Source organism: Culex pipiens, chromosome 3 (genome assembly GCF_016801865.2).
Source record: "Culex pipiens pallens isolate TS chromosome 3, TS_CPP_V2, whole genome shotgun sequence".
Taxonomy (NCBI): domain Eukaryota; kingdom Metazoa; phylum Arthropoda; class Insecta; order Diptera; family Culicidae; genus Culex; species Culex pipiens.
Genome location: NC_068939.1, coordinates 81,781,696 through 81,795,247, shown reverse-complemented (window position 1 = coordinate 81,795,247; position 13,552 = coordinate 81,781,696). Strand labels below are relative to the sequence as shown.

At 35.2% G+C, this 13,552-nt stretch overlaps 1 protein-coding gene across 14 annotated transcripts in view; it reads right to left on the bottom strand.

Annotated features, from left to right (window-relative positions):
* Positions 1-13,552, bottom strand: part of LOC120414208 (collagen alpha-1(XVIII) chain) — a 622,129-nt gene that overhangs the window by 80,946 nt on the left and 527,631 nt on the right. For 10 of the 14 annotated variants that reach the window (XM_052710469.1, XM_052710470.1, XM_052710472.1 and 7 more), the window contains 2 exons: positions 296-527; positions 8-85 (listed from right to left, as the gene is read on the bottom strand). In XM_052710469.1, coding sequence (XP_052566429.1) covers positions 8-85; positions 296-527 — 310 coding nt within the window. The remainder of the gene's footprint in view (positions 1-7; positions 86-295; positions 528-13,552) is intronic. The other 4 variants (XM_052710474.1, XM_039575302.2, XM_039575303.2 and 1 more) reach the window with 1 other exon arrangement.

Sequence of the window (13,552 nt, the reverse complement as noted above, 5' to 3'; positions counted from 1 at the left end):
AGTTTACCGGGTGTACTATCTTGATAGTCCTTGTGATGCTTTAGTTCTCTAAGTGCTTTTAGTTCATCTAAGCTGGAGCGACCTCCTGGGGAATACACAGAGGGCATGTGTGTTTTTTTTTTCGTTTGGAAATCTTTTAACAAGGACTTTGGAAGAATGGCTAATGAATGGAAATGGAGACTACTTTTTAAACTGTATGTCGTTCGGAAACAAAACAAAAGTTAAAACAAGTAACAAATGTAATGACAACAGTGACATTCCATAATGAAGCATTTTATGAAAATCGAAAACTCACCTTGTCGTCCCCCGTAGTTCGGATCGTTGTAGAACGGACTGCGCGAGTCCATGCCTGGTTCGCCCTTTTCACCGACGAGGGACAGCCCGGGTGGTCCTGGTGGTCCGGGTGGTCCCGGAGGACCTGGCATCGGAATGTACTGCACGCCCTCGCCGGATGCCGCCGGTAGCCCGGGTGGTCCCGGTAGACCGTCCCGGCCGTCCATTCCGCGGTCACCTTTGTCTCCTTTGGGCTGGATGGGGGGAATAGATGTTGAGTTGAAATGTTAATTTTACACTAATTTAATTGACGTCCAACGTAAACGGTTGACAGGTGATGACAAAATTATAATTTGATAATAGAGGCTAATGAGGCTCGTTTTGGGTTGAAGCTATTTCGTGGTTTGCCTAAACTGGCTGATTTAATTTGATGATTGCTATTTTAGTTGATGAACACTTTAAATTCATTATAACTTATATTGGCGTTAATGCAAGCTAGGTATATTTTGTGTTTTAATTTTAAAATATTTCACAAAAAAGAGAGAAAATGTGTGTTTTCGAGGAATTTTCCGAGTTACAGAGTCTTGATTACAAGTTGAGTTGTAGAAGGAAAGACATGTTATTTAATTATCTACTCTCAGTAAAATTTCCCCACTCCCCTCAAATACCACATTCCGAAACCGTAACCTTTAAAACTAATTTGCAACTTCCAAGCGTGCCTCAGAGATAGAAAGTGAGTTTGCTAGGTACAAAATAAGCAGCCAATTATGTTCGCAACGAAACTAGCACCCAAGAATGTGTTCTGGCAACAGCCAGCAACATTCAGTCCTAATTTTCATTAAAATGCTTCAACATCCCACAAGCATTTTTCTCCAGCAGCAACGAGCAAACAGAACCAACATTGCAACATAGTTTGCTCGAGGGAGGCTAAAATTCCAACAACAGAAAAAAAACCCGTTTCAAGAATGTAAGCTTTGCACAATCACTGCATGAGAGGGGGGAGATGGTGCATACAAATGCACCCCCAAGTTCACGCTGGGAGATTTTGCTGGAATAAAAAAAAATAAATGAAATTTCAACCATTATTGCGCATGCAGACAGAGTGCTGGCAACACTGCTGACAGGTCACCACACCACCACCAGTGACAACCGTATCCCACTGCTCTGCAACGTCAGCAAAATCAGCACTCTCACCAAATTCCAAATGTGTGCAGATTTTTCGGTGGCTTTTGTGTTTGGTGGGTAACTTGTCACCCAGAAAACTTTGGGAGGAGGAGGACGTGATGGGGTGGGGTTGACCACCTTCAGGGATTCACTGGAACATGCAACTCGTTACTGTGACAAACTGTGACAGTGCTGAGGTAGTGAGAAATAGCAGAGTTTTTTTTAAGGGAATCACCTTTTATGTTTTGCTAATCGGGGATTCAACTGAAATAACTAAAATGTTCATTTATGGGGACTGCATTTTGACTGAAATTTTAAACGTTTTTCACAATAACTGTGTTTTTTTCATGAACGCCTGTAAGCTAGCTTTCGAGTGCAATTCCAATGTTTAACTCAAAAATTAATCCAAAAAGTATTTGAGATTGAGATTGATTTTATTGTTTTTTTGTCATTAAAAAATCATGGACTATGGTTTTTTCTATCCTCTTGTCGAGAAAATCAAATCAGTTCATTTTCATATCATTTTTGAATGAACAGTTTTCAAATTTGTCTGGAGAAGTTTTCACTGCCTATGTTCGCATAAATGTCCCTTATGCAAGTTTCCCCTTAGGGGAAAGTGGGACAAGAAGACCATATGGGGTAAGAGGAACAATGGCTCATACAATCGTTATTTTTACAATTTACAATAACATTTGGAAAGCCCGGAATAAGACTTTGGGTTTCTTTTTAAGGTATTTTTTTAATCAAAGTGCCATTTTTCCTAGATCAGTAGTGTCCCTACCAATGACTTGCACCTATTATAAATTATGATTTATCCTTTGGTTATTTTTGTTGAGAGCTTTTAAAAAATCGTGTTCAGGTGGGGTAAGTGTAACATATGGATATTAAGTATGGAAAGAATTTCGAATTGCTGCAACAACATATCTTATTGGGAAATGAATACATAAAAGTACTTAAAAACTGATAAACAATTGTTTAAAAAAATTGTCCATTCAACATTTAGTGATATATGAGTTATAAAACGTCCATTATGAAAGGGTGGTTTTCTCTCAATAAATTACTCCAAAGTGTTCAGTTTGACTGTCCAAAACGTTCTGATTTTATTGTAATCGAAAAGTTCCCCAGAACCTCACACACGAGGTACTGAGGTTTTGCTTATTGAGCATTAATCGAGCTACATGCTTTAATTGCGGCGAGGAAAACGAAGTTTAGCTTTGTTCGCAGTTTGGGTTACTGTTGTCGGCTGTGCTGACTATGTTGGTGGCGTCGATCAATTATGCGGAAAGCAATTTCCATAACTTATGATATATTTTTTTTTTAAATATTATTATTTCATCTAAAAATGAATGAAACGTTTCAAATACAATCTAATCTGTTGTGTCTAAGTGATAAAATGTCTTGCCCCAACGGGTTGTTCGTCTTGCCCCACTAGTTGAGTAGAACGTACGGAAAATACTAAAGGCTGATCATTTTAAATAATTTTTTTCGTAATGGCGCTTACGTCACATTATAAAATCAATAAAAAACAATAAATTTTGCTTGTAAATTGATGTTCTGAAACAATGCAAAAGATTTTAAAACATATAAAATGCTGACAGTAGCTGAAACAGGTCACAGTGTTCGGAATGGCAAAATTAAGTGGAATAAATTGATAACTCCTTTATTTGACGTCCTAGCCAAATGGTGTCTTCGGAAGAGTTGTTGTACTTGATAAGTTAATAATTTTAAAGTTAATGACATACAGGGTGACGACCTTCCAGGGTGTTGCATTGTTCGGAATTGCACCAAAATGCCAAATTTTATTTACGTATTCCAAGCATTACAACATACAGGAAAATTTCAGCTAGCAAATGTTCAAATAATTACCAAAAATCTTCTCAAACAACATTTTATAATTCCATCTTAACTGTCTAATATGTTCCTGAAATTTCGCTACTGTTCCACTCTTCAAATTGCTCAAATTGAAACGCATTGCCTATGCCACTAACCATAAACAAGCCTTGTGTCTTTGCGATTTTACAATACTCATTTCTAAGATGTCTTCTGGAAAACAACAAAGATGTGTAATTTTATGTCATAAACAACTCTTTAGAACAGAGGGGAAATTCTCGTATGTTTGGCAGGTTGAGCACTCGCTCCTAACTCCATCCAATTTGCTGATTTTCACTATTTAAACAACGTATTTTGCGAAACTGTTGCTAGAAACTTGCTTGCTAACTTCTTATTGAGCTATTTATCACTCGATTTCAGTTGAAAACGCTTTAAATGAGCTGTAATTGAATGTCAAAGTGCTGATATGGCAACATTAGAGGCACGCTGGATTTAGATGCTGTTCCCCTAGTAGGCCGCTAAAAAAAATTTGAGTTATCACCAAAAAAGTGCTTTTGCAAAAATGGCGTATATCTCGAGTAGATTAACACCTAAACTCCCAAGCTCGAGAAAAAGGGGCAATTTGTAAGAAAATTTCGCCATTTTCTCGAGCTTGGGAGTTTAGGTGTTAAGAGCTACAAATTTGGCGCCTTCGACAAACCTTCATGAAATTTTCTCCTCTACAACTTTGCCGAACACTAAAGCCCTACAACGTCATCCAACAAAGTTAGTATTTGATTGACACCCTGGAAGGTCGTCACCCTGTATGTCAATAACTTCAAAAGATAGCCCTTATCAAGTACAACAACTCTTTCGAAGACACCATTTGGCTAGGACGTCAAATAAAGGAGTTATCAATTTATTCCACTAATTTTTTCCATTCCGAACACTGTGGTGTGAATGATAAAATTCAGTTTACATAGTGAATTTTTAAAATTCGCCATTTTTATTTTACTAAAATGGTGGCACTGAAGTGACAAAAACTAATTGTTAAAAAAGCAAAATTGTTCAGAAAATTGTTACCTAAAAGATGACGGTATTGGTTTTGATGCCAAACATTTATAGATGGATTTTTGAGAGAAATCGTAAAAATTTCAGGCAAAAAAAAACATTTTTCGAACTTTAACATGCTGCCAATGAAAAATGCCGACTTCCTGGATCAATATGAATGCAGCACATTATTGGTAGGACGTCTAACTATGATTTGAAGCGATACGGGAAAATTTGGACGCATTTTTTAAGGTTTTAGAACAAAATATGATATTTTTTATGAAAACAGATCATTTTTCAGTAAATTGCAAATCGCGAGTTCTATACGATTTTTGGGAATTTTTCGTTTTTTCGTTGTCTGAAAAACATTGTTTCTGAGTCAAAAACCTATCGAAATCCGGGTGAACCGAAGGTTTCCACCACATCACCTTTTTTGGAATACACTAATGAACACTATTAAAAAAAAATAAAAAAAACGGATTTTTCGGATATAATTTAACTTTGAGTGGCTATATTTCGAAAACGGTTTAATCAATTAAAAAAAAATGTAAAGTACTTTTGGATGGTAAATTCGATTTACCTTAAAAATTGAGGTCAATCATTTTTAACTACAATATTTCAATTTTTACAAAAATATTTATTTAAAAAAATCATAACTCGTCGGCTAAATTTTGGTCCATACTTATGAATGCCTTGAAAGATGCAGGTTTTTTCCCCCAAAACGTATAACAGATTCAGAAACTTGAAAAAATACGTATTTTGGGAGATTTTTTTTGAAAAAAAAATAATTTAAAAAATTGCCAATTGTATTACGTGTACCTGTTTATCCCCATTTTATCCTCATAAATACCTACAACTTTGCCGAAGACACCAAATCAATCAAAACATTCCTTGAAAAGTTACAGATTTTCGAATATTTACCTACCATTTTTGTATGAACAGCTGCCAAAATTGTATGGAAATTTGTATGGGTGAACCAATGGCACAAAATGGCCCTTACAAAGTTTGAGCCTAATCAAAAATACAAAAAATGGTCTAAATCAGCCGATTTCGTAGAGAATTGCTCATGGGACATTTATTCGATCAGGGGCAGTTTATGAATGGGAACAACCTGAGTCGTTTCACGTCCATGGTTACGTCCTTTTGAAAAGTTACACAAAAAAGTAAGTTTTCAATTTATTTTAGCTATTTATTTAAAGAATGCGTTGTTGATCTATTTTTTATGAACTCGTTAATTTGTCGAGGAACATTTAAGCAAAACAAAAAATAAATAAATATGGAACGCGAGCAAAACCCTCTTTTGAATAATATATGCGTTGTCCCGTCACGAAAAGAAGGACCTGTCAAATCAACAAAAGTTGACATAATTGCTCGAATCAGGAAGCAAAATGTGCTTTTTAAAAATTTCGAAGCAACAAACAGTCGTGTAGAAAAGTGGGCATTTTCACCATTCTTATGAGTTATGTTGAACTTTTCTGCACTGTGATTTTTGGTATTGAAAAATAAGTAATTTCGTCACTGTTGGACAGATCAGAAGAGAAAAAAAAATATTCAACCTTCAAATAAACACGTAAAATAAATATAAAATAATAGATTATTGAAAAACGAACATAAAATTAAATTACCAAGCAATCTTAACGGTGCACATCTACCAGAGCTTTTGCACCCAGATTTTTGTTACAGACATTTTAGTATCTTCAAAACTACGGGTACTATCGAAATATTTTTTTATTCATCCCCTAAAGTACTGTCCACAAAGCAATTTACAACAAAGTTTGATTAATTTTACAATCCCGTTATTGCAGGATTGGGTTCGTAAGTTTGACAATTTTGGAATAAGAAGACAACAACTTCCTTCGTTGCTGTGCACCCTTAAAAACCTTTTCAAGCATGTTCTTAAATATTTAGCACCATTTAGCCAGCAAAACCAGCACAAAGTGCAACCCGCAACTGCAATTTGAACCTTTCCCCAAAATCTTCACACCCCGGCAATAGATCAAACTGGCCATACCAGATTTCAACTGGCCTGGTTGGGATTTTCCAGCACGAGCCCGGATGCTGAAGCAATCCATGCCCAAACCCTTTCAACACCGCCGCCACTGATTCCGGACCATTTTTCTTAGTTCACCAGATTTTCCCAGAGACCTGCACTACACACTTCCGAAACTCCCTTTCTCCGCTTGACTGCTTGACGAGGTTGTTTCATCTTGCCTCATTTGGTAAATTTTGATTATTTTGATGATTTTAACATAAATTAGAAAAAACTTGATTATTTTTGTAAATAACTCAAAAACTAGATTCTGTGAAAACTAAGCACAACGTCAACGAGCTGAAGTTGCACTTTCGCAAGTCCGGCGTGAATTCATTTTAAAGTTTCTTTTGCTTGCTGCCGATCCCGATGATGCTATGAGACGCGGGTTCGATTCCCGCCTTATCCACTGAGCTTCTATCGGATGGTGAAGTAAAACGTCGGTCCCGGTTTCTCCTGTCTCGTCAGAGGCGCTGGAGCAGAAATCCCACGTTAGAGGAAGGCCATGCCCCGGGGGGCGTAGTGCCAATAGTTTCGTTTTTTTTTGCTTGCGTTGCTGCTGCTGCTGCTGGGTTTTCTCCCGGTGAGGAGCTTGTGCCAACCTTCACAAATCTTACACTTTTGGAGCCATAAATTTTCGTCCGCTTGCAAGAAGAAGGCGTGGGCGGGAAATGCTTAGAAGAGTTTCATATGGAGAAGTGGGAGCCCGGGGGGTCATGAGGTTGGTCCGGGCTACCCCTTATCCGACGGGTCCATTCTGAGGGTGGGGACAGGAAGCTGCTGCTGGTTGGGGGTTTGCTGCTGGAACGAGCCCCAAGATGGGCGAAGGAGTGCACAATTTGTGTGAAGTGTATATTTCATGTTCTCTTTAGCATTTTTGGTGCCACTGCTTCATCTTACCCTCTGCTGGAGAAATGTTACCTCTTTTACGGTTAAAATTGTTTGGAGATAAAGGCATAAATGGCCAAATAAATCTTAATAACTTGAATAACTTGAATTTAGAGCGTCCAATTTCCCGGGGTTACAAATTTCCCGGGAAACGGGAAATTTTCAATCAATTTCCCGGGAAATCTCGGGAATTCCCGGGAAATATTAAATTTATAAGAAATTGTTCAGATCTTGGTTCTGATTAATATTTTGCATAGAAAATGTTTATGTTTTTCTAATTTTATAAGCTCAATTGTAAAATAAATCAAAAAATTATCTTAGGTATTTTTTATAAGAAGTATTACCAGTTTTAAAGAGTGTGGTTTGACACATAAATTTAAAATGAAAAAAAAAGACAAGCAGAAATAATGTTTTTATGACAAATAACTTCTCGTGTTTGGTTTACTTAAAAAAACTCAATGTTTTCAAATATTTGAAGCAAATTTCAAAAATATTTTGCATTTTTTGGACACCTCTTAAACAATACAAAGTATGTTTTTTTTTGAAATAGTTTTTTATGGTTTTATTAAGCCACACGATTTTCAGGAGTATAATTGACTTCGATTGAATGTTTTTCACAGCACAAAAACATGATTTTAATTGCACGGAGAGACCGGCCAGGGCAAATCTAAGAAAATCTTGGTTAATTTAACTAAAAGTATGGGTTAATTTTTTACACAGCTTTTTTTCAACAATCGATTGTTGATTTTGTTAACCCGAAATTGCTGACCACCAGTAGCTAAAAGTAACTAAAAAAATAGTTAGAATTGCCATTTTTGTTGGTTAAATGGCCGAAAAAAAATTCTAGCAGTCGACTGCTAGAATATTTTTTTTCAGAAAATTAACTAATTTTTTTTTTGTTTCAGCTGAAATATTGTGGAATATTCTGTAAAAAACAAGCTGGCCCATATTTTTCAACTATTTTTTAAACATTTTTTTCGTTGTATCAACTGGACTATTTTTGCATGCAGCAAATTATTAGTGGTTTATAACAAAACATTTCTTAATAAAACATAATTTATGTTAGTATCTATATATATTTTCTTTAATTTTTAAACGATACAGGCTGGGCTGAATTTCTAGCTATATTTTTAACTAATGTCTTACTTGAATACAGACAAATATTCGTACATGTAGTCAATAATTAGCTGTTGTTAGCAATATTTTTATTGAATTTGCAGTAAATTTTATAATAATGCCTCACAAATTAATTTGTTGTACTTGTACTTATTTGTATTTTATTTAATTATTATTATAAAACATGTAAAGTTTGATTAATGTTTAAAAAAATTATAATAAAAAAAGCATTTTACAAATTTTGTTAAACATATTTAAAAAAGATAGTAGAAACCGAGCAAAATTTTCACCAGGTTTTTAACTTTTTATTATGTTATATACAATTAAGTGTTGTATTCACTTACCATCACTGTGAAATCATCCGATAAGTTGTCATCATCTACAACGGTCTCATGTTTGGTTATTTTTCTTGTGGTTGGACACAGGATTTACACCAAAGCGAACCTTTTGCTGACATATGAAATTTATTATTAATTTAATAAAAAAAATCTTAATTTCGGCCCTAAACTGATAAAAGGAACGTAAATAAATGTAATTATTATGAGGAAACAAGAAATATCAATAAAGCTACTTACCAAGCTTGCATTAATTTAACAATTACTTTTGGCAACACACTTTCACTGCATTTGATTCAATTTATTCAACGTACTCCGATTCCTGAAAACAATATTTTGAGTTTTACTTACCAGTTTATTGAGCAGTCTTCTTTCAACAGCATTTTTTTAATATTAATATCTTCTTTTGTATATCTTTTATAAATTATATTTTTTAGACATTTCCCATCATTCAATTTTTATTTTGATATCTTGTGTACGTATTTCCATATATTTTATGGTTGATGATTCTGAAAAAATAATGGTTTATAAAAATTGTATCCATCGTAAGCACGAAGGTTTTTTATGTTTCAGTTTTCTTATTAAAATCACAACAGATAAATTGTTGTGTTAAATTAAACACATACTTACTTAGATTAACCAACATTTTGTTAAATTTGCCCGTGCAAGTATTGTCGTGCAAGAGTTGGTCCGCCTCTTCCTTCCACTGCCCCTCTCTTTCCTCCAAACATTATCATAAAGTCCCCTCGCATCAGAGGTCCCCATTGTGAATGTCCTCGTCTTGCTTTTCATAGTTTATCACCTGCAAAGAAATCATCAACAAACTTACTCACCAATTGCACCTCCACAGTTGCAGCAGTGTGCACTTCGATTTGCCACTTCAACTTAGCTAAATAGTGTGATTTTCACCTTTCACATCCTCTTACTTCACAATTAACAACACAAACTCAACAAATCGACCGCTCTCGTTCGAATCCTGACTTCAAATGACAGACGTAAACAAAACCAAGTTCATCTTTTAAATATTCAACCAATTGTAAATTAAATTCAACCAACAAAATTTTTAATTTTCCCAAAACCAAAGCTAACAGTCGAGCACGTTCATTCGAGTTCGGGAAATCTGTTAGCTTTTTGCCTCTAGCATTTTCAACAAACAGGTTATTCAATTAATACTGAATTTTAGTTATTTTAACGGAATATTGGCAGTAACAAGTACGTTTTTGTTAAAATATACGAAAGTAAAATCAACAATTTTAATTGTTAAAATTTCTGGGCTCAGTCTCTCCGTGTGTACGATAAATTAACATAATTTCACAATCAGATTTCAATTTTTCTTTTTAAATCCTCTAACACTTATTGTTGCCCCAGTGTTTCATAATTCTCTCACTTCAAATTGTAATTTCTTGACATCAACATTTCTGATCACCTGATTAATTATATATGAATTAAATATTAAATTTAATTGAACAAAATTATGTTGAATTTCATTCATTATTTTTTTCAGAGCATTTTCAAAAATATGGTTCCAAAAAGTTAAGAAAATGTATACTTCCGCTTGAATTTCGGGAATTCCCGGAAAATTTACAAATATCCCGGGAAACGGGAAATATTTATTTTCGGGAAATCCCGGGAATTCCCGGGAAATTTTTCCCGGGACGGGAAGTTGGACGCTCTACTTGAATTATAATCAAATTAAAATTTAATAAATTCTACATCCAACTGGCAGTCGCATGATTGTGATGCATGGCGGCATGAAAGTATATCAGAATCTGCATGAAATCTGTCCTCATGCATTTTTTGAGATATAGGAGTATGACATTTTTGCCCGTTACCGACAATTATCTACAATACCGACGGCTTTTTGGTTGTATTTCACAAAAAAAAACTAAGCAGAACGAGGATTGAACCACCAACTTCTTGGTTGTTGATCCGACACTCTACCACCGCGCCATGGACGCTCGATGAAAAATGAGTGAAAGAGCACCAACATATGCTTCTCTTTGGAGTGTTGTTCGGGGACGGGCCAGCATTATATGTGTTGGTGAGAACTGCAGATCGCTGAAATTTTTACACGCGGGCAAAAATGATCTACGGGCTTGCTGCAAAAAATGTTTTTAAATGTTACATTTTCTGCAGCAAATCCAATGTTGCAGATTTTGAGATATATTTTTCCTTTGGGTGTATAACCATTTAAGACAACATTTAGTTTTTTTTTGTTTTGAGCGTGAATAAAAAAGTAAAGTAGTTCTATAACGTAGGACAACTTTGTCCTCACTCGTTTCGGGTCAGTTCAACCAAGAATGTGCTCCCAAGCGCAACGGAACCTTAAAGCAGCAATTGTACTCAAGTTGAAGGACTTTGTTGGCAAAGAGGAACCTCGCAGCTTCCTTCCTTCCTCCTCCTGGAAACACCTCCCACCACCCAAAACAGAATTTTCACTTTCGCCACATACATCACCCTGTCTTCTTCACCTTCCCTCAACCACCCTTTCAAGAGGGGCAACTCCTTTTCCCACGGTGAATCCATGAATGTTGCAAAACTATTTTACAAGATTTAAGCAACTGCTGCTCGCCTGCCTCTGTTGCCACCTCCAACCACCACCACCACCCAGTTCAAAAGTTGCACTTTATAAATAATGCAACGAAAGCTCCGTGCTCCATTTCTGGCCGTCTTTATCCCATCATCATCATCGCCATCGTGCTGGCTCGTTGGAATCTCCAGCAGCTGCCCTGGCTGCAATTGAAGGGGCTAAAGAAGGACAAGCGACCGGATTAGCGAAACAAATCTCTGCATTTTCTTCCCGGAGATGCTTTCGAGGCTTTCGGGGAAGCGCAGTTGCAACTCCTTGGGATTCGGGCCAAAAACGTGGCAGGAATATTTGCAGCATCTTCTGCGAACATTTCAAACGTCAGACACCAACAGCAAGTGGGTTACTTTTGTGCTATCTTGTCGCAATATGGGTCAGCCTCACAAGTCAAAGCACAATTTGCGCCAAGCTAGCATGACGTCAACGCGCAGCAATTGTAAAATCCTTGCGCTCTTCTCTGTGCAAATACTGAATTATATGTACACAAAACACAGAGATTTTGCTCGAACGATGCAAGAAGTTATGCACGACGAATTATTCCCGGCCAAAGGACATGCAGCACAGGACCTTTCCCGGAGAAAGTGTTGGCAAGTATCGCTAGTGGAGAAATCTGCTAGGTTGGAATCGTTACAGGAGAGCAATTCTCTGAGATTTCGGTCATTCGATTTTTTTTGTATTTTTTAATCCGGCTGAAACTTTTTTGGTGCCTTCGGTATGCCCAAAGAAGCCATTTTGCATCATTAGTTTGTCCATATAATTTTCCATACCAATTCGGCAGCTGTCCATACAAAAATGATATGTGAAAATTCAAAAATCTGTATCTTTTGAAGGAATTTTTTGATCGATTTGGTGTCTTCGGCAAAGTTGTAGGTATGGATATGGACTACACTGAAAAAAAATGATACACGGTAAAAAAAATTTTGGTGATTTTTAATTTAACTTTTTGTCACTAAAACTTGATTTGCAAAAAAACACTATTTTTAATTTTTTTTATTTTTTGATATGTTTTAGAGGACATAAAATGCCAACTTTTCAGAAATTTCCAGAATGGGCAAAAAATCTTTGACCGAGTTATGATTTTTTGAATCAATACAGATTTTTTCAAAAAATCGAAATATTGGTCGCAAAAATTTTTCAACTTCATTTTTCGATGTAAAATCAAATTTGCAATCAAAAAGTACTTTAGTGAATTTTTGATAAACTGCATAGTTTTCAAGTTATAACCATTTTTAAGTAACTTTTTTGAAAATAATCGCAGTTTTTCATTTTTTTTAATTAGTGCCCATGTTGCTGAAAAAAATATTTTCAAAAATTTTAAATCAAGACTAACATTTTAAATGGGCGTAATATTGAATGTTTGGCCCGTTTGAAATGTTAGTCCTGATTTAAAATTTTTGAAAGTATTTTTTTCGAAAAGATCGGAAAATTTCACAAATGTTTCATGTTTTAAAATTGTAAATCAGATTTATAATTGCTGAGATATCGACATTAGAAAATGGTGGGTTGTTTGGGTGAGACTTAGAAAACATCAATTTTCCTGTTTTTTAACCTTTGCATGGCAATATCTCAGCAACTATGGGTCGTATCAACAAAGTTCAATAAAGCAAAATATAGAGAATTTTCTCAGCTTTTCAAAAATATTTTTTTCAAAGGTGGGCAAACATGGGCACTAATTTGAATAAATGAAAAACCGCGACTATTTTCAAAAAAGTTACCTAAAAATGGTTATAACTTGAAAACGGTGCAGTTTATCAAAAATTCACTAAAGTACTTTTTGATTGCAAATTCGATTTTGCATCGAAAAATGAAGTTGAAAATTTTTTGCGACCAATTTTTCGATTTTTTGAAAAAAATTGTATTGATTCAAAAATCATAACTCGGTCAAAAATGTTTTGCCCATTCTGGAAATTTCTGAAAAGTTGGCATTTTATGTCCTCTAAAACATATCAAAAAATAAAAAAAAATAAAAATAGTGTTTTTTTGCAAATCAAGTTTTAGTAACAAAAAGTGAAATAAAAAATCACCAAATTTTTTTTACCGTGTGTCATTTTTTTTCAGTGTAGTCCATATCCATACCTACAACTTTGCCGAAGACACCAAATCGATCAAAAAATTCCTTCAAAAGATACAGATTTTTGAATTTTCACATATCATTTTTGTATGGACAGCTGCCAAATTTGTATGGAAAATTATATGGACAAACTAATGATGCAAAATGGCTTCTTTGGGCATACCGAAGGCACCAAAAAAGTTTCAGCCGGATTAAAAAATACAAAAATTAAAATTAAAGAAAAAAGACCG